This window comes from Camelus bactrianus, chromosome 6, assembly GCF_048773025.1.
Source record: "Camelus bactrianus isolate YW-2024 breed Bactrian camel chromosome 6, ASM4877302v1, whole genome shotgun sequence".
Classification (NCBI taxonomy): Eukaryota; Metazoa; Chordata; class Mammalia; order Artiodactyla; family Camelidae; genus Camelus; species Camelus bactrianus.
The window spans coordinates 93161588-93187190 of record NC_133544.1 but is presented as its reverse complement, the minus strand read 5'-3'; the positions used below and the strand labels follow the sequence as shown (position 1 = coordinate 93187190).

The 25603-nt window shown below is 36.1% G+C and overlaps 3 protein-coding genes across 17 annotated transcripts in view; 1 reads left to right on the top strand and 2 right to left on the bottom strand.

The window, feature by feature from the left end:
- CSNK1G1 (casein kinase 1 gamma 1) overlaps positions 1-434 on the bottom strand; it is a 150233-nt gene extending 149799 nt beyond the window's left edge. For 10 of the 14 annotated variants that reach the window (XR_012507754.1, XR_012507757.1, XR_012507753.1 and 7 more), the window contains exon 1: positions 205-432. The gene's annotated coding sequence lies outside the window, so the exon portion shown is untranslated. Of the gene's footprint in view, positions 1-204 lie in introns of all 14 variants that reach the window. The other 4 variants (XR_006724893.2, XM_074366351.1, XR_012507761.1 and 1 more) reach the window with 3 other exon arrangements.
- A 3919-nt stretch (positions 435-4353) lies between these two features.
- PCLAF (PCNA clamp associated factor) lies at positions 4354-17393 on the bottom strand. 2 transcript variants are annotated; one of them, XM_074366348.1, is made up of 5 exons: positions 17257-17393; positions 12223-17057; positions 11848-11928; positions 10529-10688; positions 4354-5374 (listed from the first exon to the last, which is right to left on the bottom strand). In XM_074366348.1, the coding sequence occupies exons 2-5, from the start codon at positions 12266-12268 to the stop codon at positions 5329-5331; spliced, it is 333 nt and encodes a 110-aa protein (XP_074222449.1). In that variant the 5' UTR covers positions 12269-17057; positions 17257-17393; the 3' UTR covers positions 4354-5328. The 2 variants fall into 2 exon arrangements, with proteins under 2 accessions (XP_074222449.1, XP_074222448.1); XM_074366347.1 differs by having other exon boundaries at positions 10529-10691; positions 17257-17391.
- Positions 17394-17490: 97 nt separating this feature from the next.
- Positions 17491-25603, top strand: part of TRIP4 (thyroid hormone receptor interactor 4) — a 46844-nt gene continuing 38731 nt past the window's right edge. The window contains exons 1-3 of the mRNA XM_010955210.3: positions 17491-17670; positions 21357-21526; positions 22355-22488. Of these exons, the coding sequence (XP_010953512.2) occupies positions 17570-17670; positions 21357-21526; positions 22355-22488 (405 nt within the window). The 5' untranslated portion in view covers positions 17491-17569. The remainder of the gene's footprint in view (positions 17671-21356; positions 21527-22354; positions 22489-25603) is intronic.

The following is a 25603-nucleotide window of genomic DNA, read 5'->3' as shown; positions in this document are numbered from 1 at the left end:
ACCCGAAACTCTCGCCCAACGGTGTCCCCCAACCCTCCGATTCCACCCCCGCAACCCTTCACAGTCACACACGCCTGCCTGAGCCCCACCCAGGATCTCCGCGCTCCCCTCCCCGACCCGGAGAAGGGGCCCCCACCCGCCCCTACAGACACACACACCCTCGGGCTCCAGCCTCCCGGACCCCGTCGAAGCCGGAGCAAGTACCTGGTCGTGCCGTGCTCCGGAGCTCAGATGGGGCGGACGCAGTCCCCTCCCGGAGGCGCCGATGCTTCTCTACCCACCCGCAGCGGCGGCTTCTCTTTTTCCCAGGAATGGGAGGGAGGAGAGGTGCGAGAGGGGAGGGGGAAGACGAGGAGCAGAGGGGCGGCAGAAGCCCAGCCGGAACCACTAGCGCGGGCCCCACCCTCAGCCCAGCGCAGAGCACACTAGCGCTCCCGATAGGTCAAACTTAAAGCAGGCAGCAAGAAATGGACACCACCACTTCCGGGTCATCCCCACTACCGCCCCTCCTTAGCAACCGCGTGGGGTTGCTAAGCGGAAGTGCCTTCAAAGACAACCACCCCCATTTCTTCTGGGACTACCAAGAGGTATGAGGGATGTGTGCTCCTCTTTGGCAAAACGCTCTTACCTTCTGCTCCTGGTCTTGGGTGGAGCACGGGCTTCCCTGCCAAAGCCACGAAGTGCATCCTGATTTCTCTTCAACTGTACTCCCCCTACCAGCCCCCAGTTACTATTTACTCCTGTTCCCTTCCTCCCTGAATCCCAGGCGGACCCACTGGTTTCTCCTAAGGCTGACTGTGGTCCCTCGTGGGAGTTACTTTTTGGCGGTTTAGCAAGCATCTCCCTCTTGCGGATTTTCAGTTGTGTTTCAACTGGGTTTTTAAAAACCTCCAATGTTATGAAAGCTTTTTCATGCACTTCGCTCTCCTGTGACAGCCCCTGAAACCGAATAATGAGAAAGTTTTGCGTTCACTAATCTTCTTTTGAAAGGACTGCAAATGTTTGTGTATGATCTAGAAATAACCTGGCTAAATGGAAGGGGAAAACAAAGATTCACTGTATATAGAGTATAATGATTACTCCCTAAAAGAAAAGAAAAAAGTGAGAAAAGGCCAGAGGAAGCCAGTAATCAAACTTGGGAAGGAGGAAGACATTTAATCCTCCACTCAGAATAAACCTTCATTCCCATACTGTGGACAGAACAGTGTTAATAAGAGACATTTATTCTTGTGTTGGGGTGATCTGAGCTTGAAAAACATTGGGAAAACCACTGCTTGGGGCAAAAGCCAACAAACTAATTAATCCTCTCTTCTGAAAAATTACCTATATCTTTATGGCAATTAAATATTCAGAGAAATGTAATTGGGCATTCAGAGAAAAATGAGTAAAAATATTGGCTTAACTTTCCTATCTTGAATAAGTCTGCTTAAAAGCAGTAAAGTTTAATCGTAGCTCATGAATTTGTTATCTAGCCCATGGCAGTGAATGTACTTGCAATTGCTGGCTATTGGTCATAATAACTTTGGTCATAATTTTTTTGGTCACCACTTAGTCACCAATACTGAACTGTTTTCCACCTAGCTGGGGCAGAGGAAATGAGCTTTGGTAACTTTAAAGAAACAGCAGGTCTGTTGGTTTCCTGTACACATGATACAGCATTAAACTGATTCACCTTAGAGTCAGTTCAGCAAAACCTTTAGGAAATCACTAGGTTCAAATGTCATTAGAAGGTTGTTTAATAAATCTGTAACATTTCAACCCTTGCTATGCACATACATACATGATGTGGGAGTATATACGTACACAATTCAAATGGAATGTGAGCACAATTACCTGGCTGTAATTGACAAGTGATAATTCTGCTACCATGACAAAATAGAGCTTGCCAACAGGTTTAAATATTTTAAAATTTTAATTAGAAAAGTAAGATTATAAGCCCAATGAACAACTTATCTGAAACTATGGTGGACTCAGATGTCTCTAAAAAATTAAAAACATAGAATTGGTAAATGTGTCCCATAGAAGGAAATGTTTTATTGGGTAAAATAGTTAAGGTCAAACACGGCAATTTATGTCAACATAAAAATGCAAATTCCTATGCATCATTCATTTTTCCTGTTGTCTTAAGAAATGTGACTTAAATTAGCATATAACAACATTCATTTAGACCCACTCTTCCTACAGTTTTTTAAAAATTACTATGCAATCACTTTTGTATAGGTGCATGAATACCTGGCTTGATTCCTAAGTGGTCACGTGACTTCCATAATTCTATCATTTTCAACATACTCATTATCTGGAGACCTCAAAAGATGTATAGCACAGGTGTATATATTTATCAAAGCTTGAATTTGTAAAATTCAAATAAATAAATAAATATGTATATAACACAATCCACACCTAAAACTAGCTATGTAGGTTTAACTACACTTTTAGGATTTTTTGAGTAGTACCACAGGAATCCATAGTCTTAATATGAACCATAGCTAAGACAGTGCTCTCAGATCTATGCTAGATCTCAAATAGCCTTCAAGGTCAGTATAGTACCTTCATCCTGTAGGACCTCCAGCCATTTTTTCCAATCTCTTGAAAGCTTTTAAAACATTTTTTAATTGTCCCTTGTAATCATTTAAGAAAGAATTAAGGTATCTAAGGTTTATTTTGGGGAAACCCAATACTCTGTTACTATTAAATTATTATTTATTATTATTAATTATTGAATTAATACTTAAATGCTCAAATATTCTTAAAGTTCTATTGGCAGTTCTAAGTACTAAAGAAAAAATAAGTAAACATAAAAGATACCAAAATTAATGAATTCTTGGGATCAATTAGAAGAAATGTAGCCAGATTTACCATTTATCTGCCTAAGCAGTATACAAGACGAAAGGCATGGCCCCATACACATTCTCTTAAGGGACTTAAGAGAAACTCACTTAGGATAAACGTGACATAATAGAATGTTTAGCTTTAGCCTTAAGAAGAGAAGGCTAAAGATGTAACAGCTATCTTTAAATACTTAAAAGTTGTCACATGGAAGGAGTAACTTGTTCTATGTTATTTTGAGGACAGAACTAAGAACAGGAGGAGAGTTCAGAAAAAAATCAAATTTTTAACTCATAGCATTTTCACAATTAGAGCTGCCAGGTAATAAAACAATCCACCTAATGAAAAGCTATAGCTGGCCTGGGGGAACAAGATAACTTCTAACATTCCTCTCAGTTTTGATTCAAGGACCATCTCTCCCACCTCCATAGGCTATCCTCAAAGGTAAAAAGAATCATCTTAACACTGTCAGTTGGACAAAAGCCCAGATGTTTTTATGTTCAGATTTTCGAAAATTGAGTTAGCCTGAAGGATTCTAAGTACAGTGAGATTTGTAAGCAGTCTCTCTCTCTATATATATATATCTATGTATGTGTGTGTGTGTGTGTGTGTGTGTGTGTGTGTATAGGAAAGGTTGAGTTTAGGCTCTGTTTTCTGCTTTTTAAAAAATGATAAGCATTTCTCATCTCATAAATAACTCTAAGCATACGTTACAATTTTTGCTGTAGTATTACTCTTCCATTGTGAAACTATGTAAAAAACAGGAAATCATATAATCCTCCTAGTGTCCTATCATTCAAAAATTCCATAAAAAGTTTTAATCATTGGTCAGGAATTTAACACTAAAATTAATAATTTGAATGACCCGTTCAAAGAGGAAAACAATATTAACTTTGTGACAAGGGATACAAAATTAAAATTTACTTTATCTTTTTAATGTACAAAGTTTATTTTTGATTCAGTTTCAGTGTAAACAGGGAGTCTGTAGTTCTCTCATGTTTAGAAGAGGCTAAATTGCCAATCTACATTTTTTAAAAGCTTTGACAAGGAAAGATTACATGGGACCTCTGCCTAATAAAAGTTAGACATCATCAAAAATACTGTATATTTTGAAAGGATTGTATTTAAAAAGACTGCAGGTTCTTTAGGTCACATTTTTTAGAAACAGTTACATATCAAAATTAGACTTCATTGGACACACCACCATAAAGTTTCTCTTTCCATCAGTGAAAAATAGCAAATCAGGTTTCAAACCTATCAAAACTTGACTTATTTAGAGGGTTGGTTTGAGCTACTCCTTAATAAAAAGCCTAATTATCAAGGAAGTACTTAGGGTAAAAACTCTGCTCTCAATTCAGTAACATTCTGTGTAATATCCACCTCTAAAAGACAAAGAAAAAAATATTCTATAGTCATCCAGACTCATTTTGGAAGTTGATAAAATCAGGTCAGTGTACTGATTTGTATTTGAAAGGAGTAAAATAGAAATATCTAGTAGTATATAATCTTAGGAAGCACACATATGGATAGTCTTGTGAAAATGAGTAATCGTTTATTAAAAACAAACTTCAGAAAAGCATGCCTGTTAAAACATGGTTAATTTTGACAACAGGATGTCAGTAAGCAAAACGCCTGATAAGGAAGCAAAACATCAGTTACTAAGTAGTACTATACCCACCTCTTCGATTATACCCCTGGTTATCTTGAAAAATACAATAGTAGCTCTAAGGACTTTAGACATAGCTCTGGGTTTATAGCATAATTTGCCTTTCATGTTTTATTGATTTCCAACTCTAAAAGTATAGGCCCAAAGGGTAATATTTTATGGCACTGAACAAAATGCATATTCTAGGAAAATTCCTCTCTTTTAATGTAGTCTATGGAATCTTCCTGCCTGATTGTATGCTAGTATTTTATCTTTTTGTTGTTGTTAGAAGCTTTATCAACCCTTTAAACCCTTAGGACTAAGCTGTCCTTAAATTTTTCTAAGGAGAAGATAAATAGCCATCCAAATGTTTTCAACATTGCATCTTTGCCCCACTTTCTTAAAAAGGGGTATGGGTTCAGTTTAATTAACACTGAATTTTTCGATGTGCAAAAATCTAACTCTGCTTTTTAAAGCAAATAAAAAGAACAAAAATATGGCATCATTCCAATAATCATATGCCAATAAACATGGCAACAGTACAAAGATCCAAGCAAACCTCAAATACAGTAGATTCATAATTAGAACACCATGCAATTATATTAGCAAGAAAAAGCTTAATAACAGGTAAAAGAAACCAAATACATTATGTTGAATACTAAGCTAAGTAACCATAATTAATCTCACAAACTTTCCAATATCATAACTACTTGCTCTTGAATAACTAAATGTAAGCCTCATTTTAAAATTAAATGCCTATTCAACAATGCTAATTGGAACAAATACATTTATGCAAATTTACACCCTAGAATACCAGAGAAAACAGGAGACATCAGTCAAGGATGAATAAAAAAGTTCTATTCTTTTTCGTCATCTGTGTGATCAGGTGGCAAAGGACGTGCTCTGTAGAAAGAATAGAGAACTTCAATAGTCACCTGAGCCAAATGTTTAAAAATCAAAACATAAACAGTGTTTTAAAGACATATAAATCAAGAACATTAATTAACAGTGCAGTGGGTATGGTCAAGAGACTAGAAATGAGAGAAAATTAAACTCCAGTAACTGACAAACCCCTACAAATTCCAAATCCTAGAGTGATAAAACTTTTTAAAATATTTTATTTATTATCCTACCATTTTATTATTTTTTAGCAGGGAGGGTAATTAGGTTTATTTATTTTTAATGGAGGTACTGGGGATTGAACCCAGGACCTTGTGCATGCTAAGCATGTGCTCTACTACTTGACCTATACCCTCCCCTTTAGAGCGATAAAATTTTTAATAATTTATTTTGCCTGTGAATTTGCCAAATCAGTGTCTCCTTTAGGATATGTTGCCATTTTTATTAAAAGGGAATCTCTATTTCTATAGCATTCTATAGGGAGGAGGAGGGTAATCCACCTCCTTATAGATTAAGTGGATTGATGAGGAGTATAATCATTCAGTGAGAACTCTGTAGTAATAAAAGGCAAAAAAGGGGTGGGGGGGGTCAGTGGTAGACTGCATGCTCTGGGTTCAATCACCAGTGCCTCCATTAAGGGGAAAAAAAATTTTAACCAATACACTCAAGCAGAGAAAATACAGCAAGTTGTCATATTTGACTGTATACCCTTTTGGAACTATGTGAATGTATTACCTAACTAGAAAAATCCCAAAACTGTCTTAAATTGGCATGCAGTAGTCATAGCTTTTGAAAAATAATTTATATTATCCCAAAGCTATTTTGTACTTATTATACTTTTTATACAGAAGAAGTCAATTGAAAGCTTAATCATAAATCAGAATCTTTTTCAGAGCTGATAAAGGTTTATGAGATTTCTCCTAAAATAATCAGTTTTCAAATTAGATCCAGTAAGCCTGAATGGTCATAGAGCTAGGTAGTCAAAGAAGGAAACTAAAACAAAGGTTTTCTGATTTAGTATAGGATTACCATTGACTCACCTACCATTATATTACCAAGAGGTCTTCATTGTACTTTCCTGGAAATGAAATCAAGTTAACAACTTAACACTATCATGACCCAAAATTCTTTTTGTGGGGGACCTGATTTAATTTACTTTAGGTATCACAGTTCTGTTCAAGGTTTTGAGCAGATAGTCGTTCTTGATTCTGATTCTCCCCCATGCACCTGATGGGCGTTTACCCTGCCTTTGTTAGAATTATGAAGTCATAGGAGTAGCGATGTTCTATATTTTCTATATTTCTCTAAATTAGAGAGTTTATAGCAGAAGTCCTTCTAATATACTGATAGTTTACTATTTACTATCAATACTAAATCTATTGAAAGAGTTCCCATCACAAGGAAAAAAAGTTTGTTTCTTTAATGTGTCTATATGAGATGATAGATGTTCACTAAACCTATTATAATCATTTCATGATGTATGTAAGTCAAATCATTAGACTGTACACCTTAAACTTGTACAGTGCTGTATGTCAGTTTTGTCTCAATAAAACTGGAAGAAAAAAACAGTAAATCTATCAATTTACCATCAATAAAGTGATACTTACAACTCTCACAAACAAAAACAAATGTTAAGAAGCCTAAAGCAATAATATAAACCTCTATTACCTAGTTTTATGTCACAGATTTTATTATACGATGGATCAAAGTTCTTTACAAGACTGTATGTGTAATCTTTCTCCATATGATGAAAAGCCTGTGATACACATTTTATTGCTATGATGATCAATGGCATAGCCACATTTGGCTATATTGCCAAATATTTTATGTCCTTAATGGAAGTCACAAATAATTCAAGAGGACTGTCATATATTCTAGAGCTAATATTGACTTTTAGCTTGTTCATATTAACATGAGAAAGTATATGGAAGAATAGTGCCAGAAAATGAGAAGGAACTAACGGAGACATATAGGAAAACAAGTCTATTAAAAAACTATCCAAAAATGTATCTCCTTGCTTGTTGATTTTATTGAAACCAGGATTCATATAGTGATATAGCAACAGAATATAAAATTTGATTAATGCTCCAGAATTTGACATTCCTTTTAAACATCTCATAAGATGGAAAGTAGGCACTCAATAACAATTTACTAAATGATCTTATGAAATTGTTGACTAATTCTTAACATTTTATATGCATAAACATCATTTTATACGTCAAAAGCTTCGTTTTAATTGCTCTTTTGGCCATTTATTTTTATTTAGTTTGTGTTCAATGCAAATCAATTCCAAACACAACGTACAATCCAAAACAGATGTACAGTGTTCAGATATGAGGCAAAGGGGTGTGTTCACTCACACACATAGATCTAACAGAGCTTGAGATCTGTTGGATCTGGTTGTTTCTGTGTAGGTTTCTAAAGATGGCAAATATTGGCTTGAGACTTACTAAGAGTACTATGGACATACTAGATACTTAACACCTAAGCATCATTCTGTGAACATGTGAACTAAAGATTTCACGGAGTATCTATTTCTAAAAAGGTTTCTGTACATCAAGGCAGTTGTAAAGTTTTGCTTTCCAGAATCAAGCCCACTTAGATTTAGTAGCAGGTTCTAACCATCTAAAAATAATGACTGATGTAGGTGTTCCACATGTAGCTATTCTGATTCATCAAGTTTTACAGAAAGAGCAAAAAACAGTTGTGAATTTAATGCAGGCAAATTTCCAGTCTTCATTTCCCAAAAACCCAATACACCTTATTTTTGCCTCCTTCATATATTTGCCTCTTAATTTCAAGATCTGTCAAATATGCCTTCAAAACAGGTCAATTTTTAAGCTGTAAAAATTATTCAACATATGCACAAATACAAAGCAGTATTTTAAGACCGGTTGAAGTCATTGTACTTCTAATCTTTGGAATCAAGTTAAGAGATCCAAATCAGCTATATGAGTCTGGCGCTCTTATTGGATGGGACTGTGTGATAGGAAATACCTATCATTTGATTTTGAATATATATGCAAGGATTACTTAATCTTGGATTTGTAGTAGATTCCAATTCATCATTGCCCAGGCACACATCTGTTACTACAAAAAGCAAAATGCAATGTCAAATCCAAAGCCCCAGAGGAAAAAGTTACAAAAAAAAAAACAGTGAAAACTTAACAATGTAAAACCTGATTTAAAAAAAAAAACCTGACAGAGTGTATCAGCATTACACTAGGATTGCTGAAACAATACATAGAAGGTTTACCGTAATACCTGGTGAGTGTACATCATAAACAGAATCACTGAAGCTTTTTATATTGTCTAATCATTTTATGGCCTTCTAGGTTTCATGAACCAAAATGAAAACTGAATCTCCATTCCACAGCTCATCCTTTCTCTCTAGATGACTATGAAGTTATTATTTACCAGGTACGGTTTCAAGTGTCCATATTTCTTAAATTACACTTAATCACATCATTAATTCTCCATGCTCTTTCCAGTCTTGTACGTGAAACTCCAGCAGATTTAATTTTGGCATTCATTATCTAGTCAAATCCTTCAGACGCTCTTTAAAATAGTCCAATTTGGGGTTGTCAACATTTTCTGTGTTAATAAGGAGTGGAATTAGTAGATTTGATGAAGACCTGTTTTTTTTTTTCCCCTTGCCACGCTGGACTTGTAGATGCCGCATGGAGCGAGCTTTAGGAGATGGGTTGGTAAACTGTAGCTGTTTCTTGGCCAAGTCTCTTAACCGTAGAGATGTAGAAGGGCAAGCAAGACCACAAGGAGACTAGCTGTTGACTGAAAGGCACAGCCGGTCGTTGTGGTTTGGACCGAAGGAGCTTGTGTGCTGGTTGTAAGAACGGACGAATAAATCTGCATGGGTAGGAGCAGCACCAGAAGCAGCAGCCCCAAACTGAGCCTGGCCGCCATCTCCTTGCCCGCGTTGATCACTGCGCCTTGGACGGGGCTCGCTACGCGGGCGCTGGAGGATCACCGGGTCCTGGCTGGTGCAAGGGAGGGACCTAGCAGGGTCTTAAATTAAGTGGCTTCATAATGCCAGTGACGTGGCACCAAGCCTACGTGGCACCACTCCCCACCTCCAGTCAAATAATTTGTTTTTGAAATAAAAAATTTCAAAATTCTTTGGAGAGTCTGGACACTATTATTTATAAATCGATTTAAAAAGCAGGTTTCCATTGCTTTTTTTCCCCCCAATGGTGCTATTGTTTTCCTGATTCTTAAAATATGTTTATTGTTGAAAGTTGGAAGCACTGAGTATGAGGAGAGATTTCTACCCAGAGATTATCACTATTGATACTTGGCATATTTTGTACAGACATTTGGTATATTTATATACATGTCTTTTACACAATAATCATTGTATTTTTGTATCCAGAATTTTTGCTTAACATTTATCAAGAACACTTGCCTGACATTAAAAATGTGAACGCCTGATTTAATTATCTTCTTAGGTTTACACACTGAACTCCGTATGTGTGCAGTTTTATACCCACCTTGTTTTGTTTTGAGGTATCCTTGCATAATTATAGAGGAGGTGTGAAGAAAATACACCATGGTGTTAGTTTTGGTTATTTCTTGGTGATGGGGATTTCTATATTTTTGAACTTTTCCATACTGGTTATATACTTCCTGTGAAGGTTGAACTAGTAGTTTTTGAGAGGTGGGGTTAATGGAATTCAAGCTACATAAACCATCATAGAAATTGCTTTTGAAAAAAATTCTATAGAAAACAGTAAAAATTAAAGAATAAAGACCAGAAGTTCATGGTTAATACTGTAGTACTTATCATCTGAATGGGAACTTTATCTGAATGGGAATTTTATCTGACCCTCTTTCTGTGACTGAGATTAGTAAAAATAATAACTTCCACTTACGTCTCAAATTTCAGAGTGACTTAAATAAGGGATTAGCAGTTTTTAAAAGTTCTGGTTTCAGAGTTTGGGTATTTTAAGCACCAGCCACCCTTTCTCCTTCCTTAGCCCTGCAATAAACCTTTTTCTGCTCAAAAAAAAAAAAAAAAAAAAAAAAAAAAATCTGGTTTATATTTTCTTATCTGCTCAAAGAGAAATCTTTCAGTTACTCAATATTCTGTTGTCTTTTATCTTCAAGAATATGTCTCATATTCCAAATATGAAAACTTACTTTCTCTTTGCTTTTCCCAAGCCACTGCTTCCTGCCTCTTCAGAAATTCTATTCTCTTTTTCTGAATCTTTAGGGGACAGCCTGAAGAATTCTCCGATTCCTTTTTGCCACTTGGGAGTTGGGCGCACACAAACTGGATTTCCTCCTGCATATTTATTTTCTGCTATAAAATATAAACAGATGGAACTAAATAAAAATTAAGAATACAATCACCATTCCTTAAAGGGAAACTTAATTCTTTAGCATCAAATCTAAATGATATTAAATGATATTACATCCACCTTAAAGTGAATTTCATTTTATTTTTTTGTGGGGGAAGTAATTAAGTTTATTTTTAGAGGAGGTACTGGGGATTGAACCCAGTTCCTTGTGCATGTTAAGCATGCACTCTATCACTTGAGCTATATCCTTCCCCTTAAAATGAAATTTAAAATGTAACATAATAAAGCTGTATTCAGTCAGTAGTACATTATACATTATTATATTTATCATTTAGCCTAGAAAAATTGCATTAACAAAATAGAAAATATTTTTCACATTTTCTCCACAAGCAGAGCTATTCAGTTAGTCTTATGTACTGTCATACCAAAATTTGACACAGTTTTTTTCCGTATGTTCTTAACTAGGGCTTGTGGAATTTATCTTCCAAACTGCTCAACTTCCTACTGAAAGAAATGAGACACTAGATGGCACGGTATTTCCTCAACCTCTCATGGCACAGAAGGAATGGTGTGAAGGTATTTCCGTGGCTCAGTTTTCCCTCCTAATGTCCCAAAAAGCAGTATCAGGAGCTGCAAAGTTTGAAAACACACGCAAGGACACCACACTCCAAAAAAAAAAAAAAAAAGAAGAGAAAGGGAAGGAAGGAAGCCTGCAAAGTGGGTAGTAAGGAAAAAAGATGCACAGAAATGAAAACAAAAACATTTACAGTAAGAAGACAACGTGATTAGCACTGTCAAGTACTGTCATAATTCTTAATCTAGTAAAGAGGTGCTTAAATAGCCCCTCACAAGAAAAAGTCCATCTGTAAATACTAAGAAAAATAAGAACGCTAAAGCAGAAAAGAAAAACAGGTTTGAAGAGAAAGTTTGTCCGTCCCTAATTCTTTACTATGCAACACCCCACCTCCACCCCAGCGCGCCAAGAGACCAAGGCCCATTCATTATATCAGAGGGCAAGGAAGAAATTCAGGGGTGAGGATCTCAGGAAAAGAAATTCCACGGTGGGTCAGGGGGCTCGCAGGTCAGGAGAACTGTGGTGCCAGGCCTGATCTCCTTTTTGAGAGGGTTCCTCCAGGAGCTTGCAGGGGCGCTTTTTACCTTTCCGTGACGAAAACGACGTGGAATTATTGGCAGACGTAGAGGAACCAAGCACCTTCCTGGGGGCTCGAGAAGCCACCACTGCGGAGAGAGGTAAAGGACAGCATTCAGAAGGGGACAGGAAGTCTTACAGCCACGTTCTTACCAGTCTCTGACCCAGCCGACCGGAGAGGAGAGCCCCGCGATGCAGAACAGCAGATAACCCTCCCCTGTCCCCGCCGCTTCTTCCTCCTGGTTAAAGGGGCCGGGCCGCCCCTTCCTGGCGGGCTGGACCAGTTTGGCGGGTAGCGCCGTGGGGAGTCCCGGCCTCTCCCGCCTGCGGCGGGGATGTCCGAAGAACCACCTGCCCTTCACTCTAGTGCTCGACTGCCTCACCTTTTCTGTAGGTGCCAGGGACACCGTCTGCTTTAGTCCGCACCATGTTCGAACACCAGATGAGAGCTATCAACTGACACTCCAGTCGAGGGTGTTTCACGGGACAAGGCCCTGAAAACGAATCTCCCGCCAGAGTTTATATTGGTCGCTTTCCCGCGCGCTCCCTGTACTCTCCCGGGCCGCCGCTCTCATTGGTTCCGCGCCTTTAACGCGCAACCAATCACCAGTGTCCGGTGGTGACTGCTGCCGGCACTCGGCGAGGTGTTGACCCGCCCATCAACTCGCAGAAGGTTGTGATTCATATCTGACCCAGGTGGGCGATGTCAGGGTGCTTTCCTAGGGTGCCCAATGCGTGGGTGCTAAGACTCTGAACCAGGGGAAAGGGCCTATTTAGAAAAGAAAGCCCAAGAAAGACAGTGAATTCCAGCATTTCCTCGAAAGTTAACCACAGGCTTCTATCCATAGTGATTGACTCCCGGAAGCAACATCTGAAATGAATTTCTTGATGCAAATTAAAATAAAGAGAACTTTCCTTTAATAACTGAGGCATGCACTCTCTTTACAGCGTCCATAATTAAGGCAATTCTATGGAATGGGAAAAAGGAAGCTAATACAATTTATTTACAGGTTTTGTTTTTTTGTTTTTTTTTTTTTTAGGATAGTGCGAAACTGAAGAAAAAACTGGGTGACTTGTATATACATACATACATTAAAAGAGACGTTATTATTATTACAATAAAACATTTTCCTTAGATCTGTATGGTCTCACAATTCCTTAAAAATATGTCAAATGTGCAAAGGGTATATCCCTGGCACATCGTGTACTCTAGAATAGGATCTCATAACTATTGTTTATCCCTATGCTTATCTTAATTACTCACAGTATCCCTGGGGGAGTGATTTTCACTCTCTGAATACCATTCACAAAACCTGATCAAATGAACTTGCCTTAGGATGTATATTGTTAAATGTGTACTTCAAAGGTAACCCTGAAAATTTAAGCACAGCATAGATTCTTTCCAATGAATTATGCTTGAACTTTCTGAATAAAGGTTACTCTGTAATTTAACAGAATCAACAACTACTTCGTGTTTTTTAATTACAGAATCTAGACAACAGATGAAACTAACACTGTAATAGGAGGAAATGTATTGCAAATTACTTGTAGTTTAATCTAAATCTTAGAGCCTAAGATTATAGCCAAATTCCTTTCAGAAAAGTCAACAAGCCCTAAGGTATCCTTCTTTGTTGCTTGTCATCAAGCCCCTCTCAATACACATTTCTTCAGTGCACATTATTTCCATTTCAGGTAAGTGGCTTCTACTTAAGGCCTGAATTACCTAATTCGAACTCATATCCATGATCCTTGGAAAGATTAGAAATGCATAGAGAACCTGGTCTTTTCCCTTGGTCCACAGGCCAAACAAATAGCTAGAAAGAATTGCAAATATACCTTTGTACAAAGGATCTACATATACATATACATAGCTATATTTGTAGGTTTGTCTTTTTAATGTCAATTATGATAAGAAAGCATGTATATTAGAGTAAAACTTAAGAAAAAACAGTGATATGGAGTATAAATTCCTTTTTAAAATTTTTTGAGGGGGTAATTAGGTTTATTTATTTTTTTCCCACTCTCACCACTTTTATTTAATATAGTATTTTTTTAGATAAAACAAAACTTTAATTGCAAAGCAATCTGTTGCAGTGTAAGATGTTTCAATACAAATACATTAGCTATTTGTTTCTATAGTAGCTTCAAAAAGTGACTTGTCATGCATTATGATATTTCAGAGTGTGTTCAATAGGTTTTTTCTTTCTTTCTTTTAAAGATGACTTAAAGAAATAGAAAGATATGCCATGTTCTTGGATTGGATGAATTAATATTGTTAAAATGGCCATACTACCCAAAGTAATCTACCGATTTAATGTGATCCCTAGAAAATTACCCAGGACATTTTTCACAGAACTAGAACAAATGATCCTAAAATTTATATGGAATCACAGAAGACCCAGAATTGCCAAATTAATACTGAAGAAAAAAAACAGAGCTGGAGGAATAACCCTCCCAGATTTCAGACAATACTATAGAGCTACAGCATTGATGTAGATCAATGGAACAGAATAGAGAGCCCAGAAATAAACCCACAGACCTATGGTCAATTAATCTTTGACAAAGGAAGCAAGAATTTACAATGGAGTAAAGACAGTCTCTCCAGCAAATGGTGTTGGGAAAACTGGACAGCTGCACATAAATCAATGAAGTTAGTTAGAATATTCTCTCATACCACACACAAAAATAAACTCAAAATGGCTTAAAGATTTAAACATAAGACTAGACACTATAAACCTCTTGGAAGAAAATATAGGCAAAACATTATCTGACATAAATCTCAGCAATGTTCTCTCCTAGGGCAGTCTACCCAGGCAATAGAAATAAAAGCAAGAATAAACAAATGGAGCCTAATTAAACTTATAAGCTTTTGCACAGCAAAGGAAACCATAAGCAAAACAAAAAGACAACCTATGGAATGGGAGAAGATATTTGCAAAAGATGAGATTGACAAAGGCTTAATTTCCAGAATATAAAAACAATTCATACAACTTAATAAAAATATCCAAAAATGGGCAAAAGACTTAAACAAGCAATTCTCCAATGAAGACATACAAATGGCCAATAAGCACATGAAAAAATGCTCAATATCACTAATTATCAGAGAAATGTAAATTAAAACTACAATGAGGTATTGCCTCACACCAGTCAGAATAGCCATCATTTGGAAGTCCACAAACAAATGCTGGAGAGGATGTGGAGAAAAGGGGACACTCCTACACTGTTGGTGGGAACGTAGTTCAGAGCAGCCATTATAGAAAACAGTATAGAGATTTCTCAAAAAACTAAAAATTGACTTACCATATGACCCAGCAATCACATTCCTGGGCATATATCCACAGGGAACTTTAGTTCTAAAAGATATATGCACCCCAATGTTCATAGCAGCATTATTTACAATAGCCACAACATGGAAGAAACCTAAATGTCCATTGACAGATGACTGGATAAAGAAATTGTGTTAGATTTATACAATGGAATACTACTCAGCCATAAAAAGGATAAAACAATACCATTTGCAGCAACTTGGATGGACCTGGAGATTGTCATTCTAAGTAAGCCAGAAAGAGAAAGAAAAATACTGTATGATATCACTTATATGTGGAGTCAAAAAAAAAAAAAAAAGACAAATGAACTTATTTACAAAGCAGAAACAGACTCACAGACATAGAAAACAAACTTTTGGTTACCAAGGAGGAAAGAGGGTGGGAAGGGATAAATTGGAAGTTCGAGGTTTGCAGATAATTACTAATAAATATGAAATAGATAAACAACAAGTTTATACTGTATACCACAGGGAACTATTCAATATCTTGTAGTAACTTAGAAGGAAAAAGAATATGAAAACAAATATATGCATGTATATGTATGACTGAACTATTATGCTATACATCAGAAATTGACACAATATTGTAAACTGAATATATTTCAAGGAAAAAAAACAAGGGAAGAAACTCGAGGACATGGGATAAAAGAGACTATTTGTTGATGGGGATACTGGGGATTGAACCTAGGACCGCCTGCATGTTAAGCATACACTGTATCACTGAGCTATACCCTCCCCTCCTCCAAAAAAATCTTAATTTAAATGTTTGCTTTGCTGAAGTTCTTCTCCTTTACACTTAAATAAAACAGAGTTGTGTGGTGTGAATGTGAAATTTCTAAAGGTGTAGGGCATTAAGAAAAGTTGTAGTATGTACAAATGAAATTTCTGCCTAAATTTATACATAAGAATATCTTTAAATCATATTAAATAAATGTGCTTGCTTTGTTCAGGCAGAAATTTATTTTAATAAACGATAATGGGAGCTATATTCAATATCTTGTAGTAACCGATATTGGATAAAAATGAAAAAGTATATATATGTATAACTGAGTCACTTTTCTATGATACTAACACAACATTGTAAATCAACTATATTTCAATTTTAAAATGATAATGATTATAAATGGCATTATATTACATATATTACAAACTAGAGATTACAATCATTAACATATTCCTTATGAAAAAAAGAACATTTTATTCTTAAGGTTCTCAAAATTTCATCATAATATGCATGATATACTAAGTCCTATTGTACAAATAGCTTAGGTTAGTCTCTGTCTTCAAAAATTTAACATTTTAGTTAACAGAACAGTATAAAAACAGGTAAGGAAGTTGGATACGTTATAATTAGTATTAAACGTAGCAGATTTCTATGAAGAAACAAAACTTGTACCATTTATGAACATTCAGAGTGTTTTTTTAATCTGGTAAATCAAGGATTTTCCAAATTAATAATAAAGACAATCTATACTTAATGTACTTCAACATACATATGATTCTGATTATTTATGTTGGTAAAAATATTAACATAAAAAGGTGAAACAGCATCCATTATTGTAATTACTTAGCCTAAACAGCCTAATGGGAATGAAGAACCTATACACGTAACATAAAGCCAGTCAATTAAATTTACTGATGAACTATGTCAGAAGACATTATGTTCTCCACAAAAATCTGGCTAAATTTTTCCCAGTCCGTTGTCCCAGTGGAGTAGGAAGTAGCCAAAGACCTTTAACTCTGGTCACCTTGGGTTCAAATAATTTTAACTTCTTAATAATCAATACGTATGATTCATGTGGAAGGTCTTCAAAGCCAAACCCCAGCACCTGTTTTACTTAAGTTTTCCCCTCCTTGAGCTTGCAAAGTTGTCGTGGTCCTCCTAGAAAAGACCTGGCTCAAAAAAATAAATAGAGATTTTAGCAGCCTGACTCTAGTATTGGGCTGTATAAAACCACACTGCCACCGGAGCAAATCCTTACAGCATTTACTCTTAGTTTTCAAGTGCTATTTAAAATGTTTTACATAAAACCTGACCAATTTAAAAGCTGGCCCCTCCAGTTACGGGGTATTATGTTGTTTTTTTCCTAACCTGTAGTTTTTATAGGTATTTGCACTGTCTTCTCAGCAGAATTCCCAATTTTCACGTCCTACATCTGACGACGCGGAAGAATCACGCACAGATGGAGCCCTGGTACAATTGAAAACATCAGGAAGTGGGAAGGAGGAGGTGGCACAGGTGGGAGGGATCTGTGTTGGGGGCGGTGCTACGGCGTGGGGCGGTGCTACGGCGTGGGGCGGTGCCGGCTGGCGGAACCCGCGCGCTCGAGGTTGGTGTTGCGAAGGGAACTAGTCCGGCGCAGGACGCCGAACGTTTGTAGCCCAGCTGGTTCCGGCTGGGGAAAATGGCGGTGGCCGGGGCGGCGTCCCAGGAGCAGCTGGTGGGCTGGTGCACCCAGCAGTTGCGGAAAACTTTCGGCCTGGATGTCAGTGAGGAGATCATACAGTAAGACCGGTTTAGATTCTAGGTGGGAAGTAGCTCTGGGATGTGCGCTGGCTGAGCGAACCGGGAAGCGGGGAGAACTAAAAAGTTGATGAGTGAAGCAATGTGATAAAAGGACTGCTCTCCGTCTCCGAGCGCGGGATTTTGACCTCCGGCTTTTTAGTTTAGTTTCTGGAGTGAGGTGTCAAGGCTCCACGATCGGCCGGCGGGGCCTTTTTTTCCCCTAGGAAAACGCCAAATGCCTGATGATTAAACTTGGAGGACTCCCGGGAGCCGGTTTCCGTATAGATTCTGGGGAGAAGAGGCAAGCCAAATTGTCTTTCCAGAAATTCCTTACTCTGAGTATTTCAGTTTGCCGGATCCGGTTTGTGTCAGATAGGACATGAAATTTAAATGGGTGCGGCGCAATACAGTGCAAAAATAGCTCCGGATTCCCGATTCCCAGGTTCTATTTTCTGTGGTCATTCACCGGTTTTTGGAACTTTAAGCAACTTAATTTTCCTCTTTGTACCTTAGTTTCCTCATATGTAAAATGAATAATTAGCAGAGGTTATCTTTAATGCTTTATGTTTCTTATCAGATGGAGATGATAACATGACTTAATGTCTGCTTTTAATTGATTTGTTTCACACATTTTTTTTATAAAGGCTTGGTTGGTTTTATTGTTTGCTTTTTGCCCTACTGCATACCAGGTGCTGGGGCAACAAAGATGGTTGAGACAATTGGATTCTGCTTCGTTGATGAGTGCTGAGATGGGGGAAGTGCAGGGTGTTGTGGGAGCATTGAGTTAAAGACTTCATTAGGATTTGAGAAATTCGGAAGGTTTATTGCAAGGGATGAGTTTAACCTGAGAACTAAAGGATAGGTAGGTGGCAGTGCAGTTTTCAAGCAGAGGAAAAAACTTCTACAAAAAAATTGAACGTAATCAAGGAACCTGAAAGTGTTTCTTGATTTGTTTCCTTGCTCGTTGATTCTGACACCTGAATTACATTCTAGGGCTTTTGTAGAAAGTAAGGTTAATTTCTGAATTTCAGAGAAAGTAGACTTGTTGGAAAGGAGAGAGTTAAGAGAGCCTATTTTAAAGGATTATTTTGATGCAGAGAAGGAGGAAAACAAGGCAAAAATGCAACTGCACCCCTGGCCTGGGGTTAGGTAATCATCTATTTAGAATCCAAGATGTATAGGCAATAAACCAACTTCAGGACTATCTATTTCTCTTAAAATTTTTCCAAACAAATGCTACAGATTTTGGGTAATATGCCCATAACCCAGCAGGTACAAGATAGTTGATTGAGCCAAAGTGAATACTGTTACCTTCACCTGAGAAATTGGTATTTATCACTAAGTAATTTCAGTCACTGTCAGTTTTTGTCTGTAATATCTTTTGAAGCTTAAACTGTTTTTTCATCTCCTAAATTCTGTCCTTAGAACTAAAGCATTTCTTATATCTGTAAAACAGTAGCCAAGGTCTTCTCCCTTTAGGAAGCACTGGTGTAAGGTAAATATACAGTTTTTGCATATAATTTAAAATCTTTGATATGAATTAGCTTTACTGTGTGCATGATGGGAGGAAATAAGTATAAAAACCACTCTAATAATTTATATATCTGGAGTTGGGTAGGTATTTAGTTGTTTTTTGAAATTAAAGTTTTAGGTCTAAAAATAAAATAAAGGATTATTTTGAGCACTGGAATAGACTATCAAAAAAAACCCAGTCAAGCAAATATTATATGATATCACTTATATGTAGAATCTAAAAAGTAATACAAATGAATTTTTTACAAAACAGAAACAGACTCACAGACATAGAAAACAAATTCATGATTACCAAAGGGGAAGAAGGAGGGAAGATTGATAAATTAGGAGTATGGAATTAACATATACACACCACTATATACAAAATGGTTAACAACAAGGATTTACTATATAACACAGTGTGCTTACCTGAACAGTTTGGTATGAGTGGCCTGAATTTTTTAAAAAGATGATATAGAGCTGTTACTCTACTAATCAGTGGTACGTTTATGAGACATTAAGGTCTGTAAACAGAGTTAGCAAAATAAACTTTGTTCCACAGCCTGCATTAGTTCTTGTGTTGGTTGACTCTATTGTGATGAGATTTGGTATATAACCCATTTGGATGTATGCTGTTCTTTATTATACTTCGTTAAATAGTTAAAATGACATGTATTCAAATGTTTCTGGAACTCTAAGTAATTCCTAGTAACTCTTGAATCCTCCAGAGTTAAATGATCCCTTGAGGTTCCTTGCAGCTCTGTGAATTCATAATAGCAATTAGTCTTTTAATGGGGCCTGGTAAGTTTGGAGATCAAGCTGATTAAACCATGAAAGTCGTGAAAATACTTGTGCCTTTTTAAAAAATTTGTGATGGATTAGAAGATGCCCTGAATGAGATGCAAAGGCACAGATTTGTTCACGAATAGATTGTTAACTCTGCAAATTCACCACCACATTAGGAAAAGAACCCAGTACCTATGCTACCAGTGATAGGACAATTGCATGACTTTTTAAAAATTTAAAGGATATATAGCATTATTGTAATAACTTTTCTTGTATCCCATACCAGCATGTCTGCATTACAGTTTCTTCAGATCTTCTATTGCTTTCATGGTCCGATACTTAATTTATTAGTAATTTTTTTCACTTCTTTCTTCCCTAATGATGTGACATATGTGCTGTAGAAAACTAAAAAAAAAAAAAAAAATCGGAAAAGGATAAAGGAGGAACAAAGATTACCATAATACCACAACCTAGAGATAACTATTAGTGTTTTTTCTTATGCATATTGTAATACGTTTTCAAAATACATTCATTGTAGGGGAAAAAAAGAAAATAAAAATAAACCAAAACTCTTTAATCATATCACTTAGTGGTAATCACTTTGGTATATAACCTTCTAGCCTTTCGTCTACGCGTAAGTATACGGATATACACATTCCTTTTATGGCAATTGGGATCCTGTGCTATATAGTCTATCCTACTATTTCACTTTATGTGAGAGCATTTTCTCAGATAAATATTTTGCATAAATTTTCCTGTGTCTCTTATAGAGTCCTATTTCTTACAGTCCTATAAATGGAATTGTTGGATTGTTTTTAAGGCACTTTAAATATTTTGGCTGATCGATTTCTAGAAAGGTCGTACTGACTTGTACTCCCACCCTGTTTCACTTTTAGGAATCCTTTATACCATTTTCTTAAAATAGATCTGCTTATTCTGAGTGATGCTAAACTTGATATATAATTTTTAAGAATGTTAAATCAGTAACTGATTAGCTTGTAGTATACATATTTTTGGCAAAAAAGAAATTTTAGGTTTTGCAATGTAGAGATTAAGTAATTGTATTGTCCTTAGGAAAATATAATGACTGTGGATGTGTAGTTATGGGGAGTGTTCGTCTATTAAGACCATCCCTGAGTCTGTCTTCAAACAGTGATTTGATTCTACAAATACAGAAAGGTTATATTAATTTAGATTATGAACTACTTGAGATCAGGGTCTTTGTTCTAATCAAATTTGTATCTCTAGCATCTAACCTAGAACTTGCCTTGAAATAAAAACTATTGAATTAATTTTTTTCCCCACTACTTTTTGATGTCTGTTATAATTATTGAAAAACATAGTATAAGCTAGCCTTGTTTCAACAACTTGTATCTTTGCTTCTTGAGGTATGTTTTGTCAATTGAGAGTGCTGAAGAGATGCGAGAATATGTTACTGATCTCCTTCAGGGAAATGAGGGCAAAAAAGGTCAATTCATAGAAGAACTTGTAACCAAATGGCAAAAGAATGATCAGGAGTTGACTTCTGATGCTCTGCAGCAGCCCTTCAAGAAAGATGGTAATTTACTATAATTAAGTAAAGGTTGAAATGTTGGTAGATTGGCTGGTTTATGGGACCTGGTATGTTCTGTCACCATTTATTTCCTCACAGCAAACTTAACCAGAATTATATGTATACATATTTTAGTTCAGTTCTACTCAGTCTGTAGAAACAGTGAATGTTGTTTTGGTCCAGACTTTTTCAACTTAGAAAATATCACAAAAATACCTATTTATAGATACAAATGTGGCTTCAGAATAACTTGAAAAATTTATACATGAGTTAAAGGCAAACTTCAGTTATGTATATACATGGATGTAAATAGACGTTAACAATTTTTAGTATGAATAGCATTTAAATTTTTTTTAATTGAAGTATAGTCAATTATAATGTGCCAATTTCTGGTGTACAGCACAATGTCTCAGTCATGCATATACATACATATATTTGTTTTCATATTCTTTTTCATTATGAATAATGTTTAGAGGCAACTTTTAAGTTAAATAATACAAAAGATAAGCACCAAACTAAATAAGGCATTATTACTATACAATCTAAAGTATCAGACTTTAATTTAACTTCTTAATGTTAGCCAGTAGTCTTAATGTTAGCCAGTAGTCTTTTATCATTGACTACAATCTTGAAAATGGTGGTTTAAATTTAATTCTGATTTGAGAGGGAAAGATAATTTAAAAACCTGCCTGACTTCGTATCTTGACTCTAATACTAAGCATTGCCTTCTCTTTATTAGCTATTAATTCAACAATGAGTCCTACTATTTTCACTTTATCTATGTACATGTGTATATATATATATATATTTTTTTTTTCTTCTTCTTCTTTAAAGAGATTTTAGATGGGCAGCGATCAGGAGACCAGCTAAAGAGGAGCAGGCGGAAAGGGAGAAACAGACAGGAAGTTCCTGCATTTACTGAACCTGATACGGCCATAGAGGTCAAAACACCTTTTGATTTGGCGAAGGTGAGTGCTTTGAGAATGAGCCTTTTTTTGGCTATGTAGAGAAGAGATAATGACTGATACATTTCAGAGAGCAAAGGGTACACATTGGTCTAGTATGGCAATTTTTCAACAAATGCATGAATTTTATGGTGAGAGAGTGATAATGATGACATATTTTCTATATGTAGATTTTTTGAGCAGCTTGATTAAATAAGTATTATAAGGATTTTTTGCTTAGAGATATATATACTATATATATGATGGAAAATATTTAATGAAGTGCACTAGGGCTTCAATGTCAACATTTTTTTGTGAGTCTATACTGAAAGAATGCACAATTCTAGCTGTTTTAAGAGTATTTCTATTTTAGACCATTCACTACCACCACCATCCTCACCATCATTATTTAGCATTTAGAGTTCTTTCATATTCTCTCTTGGTTCTCAAAATAGCCATGCAAGGTAAGCAGAAATATTTATATTCAGGGCAATTTGACAAGCTAAATTTCCCAGCAGACTGGAATAGTTAATTATGCTAAGAAGGAAGAGAAGTGACCAAAAAATTCTGAGTGTGATGACCATGCAAAAAAACACGGAAAATGGTTTGCAAAGTACTGTGAACTTAAAGAAAAAAAAATAGACATTTAAGCCTTTTATTAATTAGTATAAAATGAGCACAGACTATCACAAGCAAAAGAAAAAACACAAATGAGCAATAAACATAAAAAGATGTTTATCCTTAGTAATAATTAAGATGACCATTTTGTTGCCCTATTTGCCTGGACTCCCCTGATTTTAGTACTGAGAATTCCCATATTCTGCTAGTACTCAAATAAGAAAACAGTAAATCCCTGAGATAATTGCCTATCAAATTGTCAAAAATTTAAAAAATAGAATACTCAGTGCTGTTGAAGTTATGTTAAAACAAGAACCTCTTGTACACTACAGGTGGCAATATAAATTGGTTTAAGTTTTCTGGGGGACAATTTGGTAGTGTACGTCAAGAACTGTGGAAATGTTCTTAGGCTTCGGACTGATTTTTTATTTTTTCTATATATATTTTGTTGTTGAAGTATAGTCAGTTTACAGTGTTGTGTCAATTTCTGGTGTACAGCTTAATGCTTTAGTCATATATGAACATACATATATTTGTTTTCATATTCTTTTTCACCATAAGTTTATTATAAGATTTTGAATATAGTTCCCTATGCTATATAGTATAAACTTGTCTGTTTTATATATATTAGTTAGTATCTGCAAATCTTGAACTCCCAATTTATCCCTTCCCATCCCCTTCCCCTCCTGGTAACCATAAGCTTGTTTTCTATGTCTGTGAGTCTGTTTCTGTTTTATAAATAAGTTCTTTTTTTTTTCCCATTTTTTTTGATTCCCTGTATAAGTGATATCATATGGTATTTTTCTTTCTCTTTCTGGCTTACTTAGAATGACAATCTCCAGGTCCATCCATGTTGCTGCAAATGGCATTTATTTTATTCTTTTTATGGCTGAGTAGTATTCCATTGTGTAAATATACCACAGCTTTTTTATCTAGTCATCTGGCTTATTAATATGACTTCAATATCTAACTTAAGGAAGTAATCAGAAACCCACAAAAAAAGCTTATGTTCTGCATGATGCTATTTATAATACTGAAAATATGAACTGACCTAATTTTTTAAACAGTAAGAGATAGATTAAAGAAATTATTGTTCCCTCATTTGATGGAATCACCATGCAGGTAATTTCTTTTTTTAATATATATTTTTAATTGAAGTATCATCAGTTTACAATGTTGTAAACTAAACACTGTAAACTGAAACTAAAATAGAAACTAGTTTCTGGTGTTCAGCGTACTGTTTCATTTATACATATGTATATATTCCTTTTCATATTCTTTTTCATTATAGGCTATTTGGTTATTCAGAAATTTTGATTGTATCTGCTGTGTGTCAAGAACTGATTTAGGAATTTGAGATATAGCAATAAACAAGACACATTAGGTAGGTTTTGTTGCCCTCCTAGAGTTTACATTTTAGTGGTTCAGAGGAAAGGTAGAAAGATAGTCAAAGAAAAATTTTAAAGTAATTAAAAATTTTGAAGTAGATTGTGAAAACTGCCATGAAAAAATAAAAAGAGCAATGCAGTAGGGAGTAATTGATAGGACAGGAGCTCTTGTGAATAGGCTGGGAAAGCCTCTCTGAGGGAGTGGAATCATAGCTAAGACCTGAACACTGCCAAGGAGCCAGTATATGAAGAGATGGGCTGGGAACAAAGGCAGAAAGAGGAAATAAGTGCAAAGGGGAGATGGAGAAAAGTCTTCTCGGGAGTACCAAGAGCCCTGCGTTTCTGGAGCATAGTGAGCAGGGTAAGAATGATAAGTAGATGAGGTTGGAGAGCACCTGGGGGCCATATGTAAGGCATTATAAGTACTTATAAGTAGCTTGGGTTTTATTCTTAGCAAGATGGGAAGCCAGTGGATGGTTTTGAGCAAGGGGTTGATACACTTATGAATTTTCTTGCTTGCCCTGTTCTCTCCTTCTCTGCTCTATTACTCTGTCTCTCCTTCTCCTTCTCAGTGAATGCTTATTGCCTGTTGTATATAAGAGACCTAATCAAAGCACAGCCCTCAATCTCTCAAATACCATATTTTAATGTAACTGGATACTTTAATGGGAGTGAAATAGGAGTTTCTCCTTAGAGATTTTAATCTTCCCCTCACCACCATCTTGAGAGCCAAAGATAGGATTGCCTCGCTTGAAAAATGGCAACCTGTTAGATTAGATAAAATCCTTAGCACTTGCCTTAGATTTTAATTTTTGTCTAGGTTGACTTATTTGATACTGTCCTTGTATCTCAACTTTTGGCTTTGGACATTAGGGCATGTCACCTGTCTTTATACCTAACAACTGTTACCTTTCTTATGGTAACTTTCCTACCCACTAGAACTCCAGAGTTTTTTTTTGTCTCTGAAACTTCAGTCTCTGGAAATGATTGAGAAACTCTCAGTTTAAAGGGAAAGTAAGATTACAGCATGGGAGAGGCCTCTATACACCCTAAGTGTCACAGGCTGCTATGATCTGAATGTTTGTGTCCCCCTCAGAATTCATAAGTTAAGCAGGGGAGGGTATAGCTCAAGT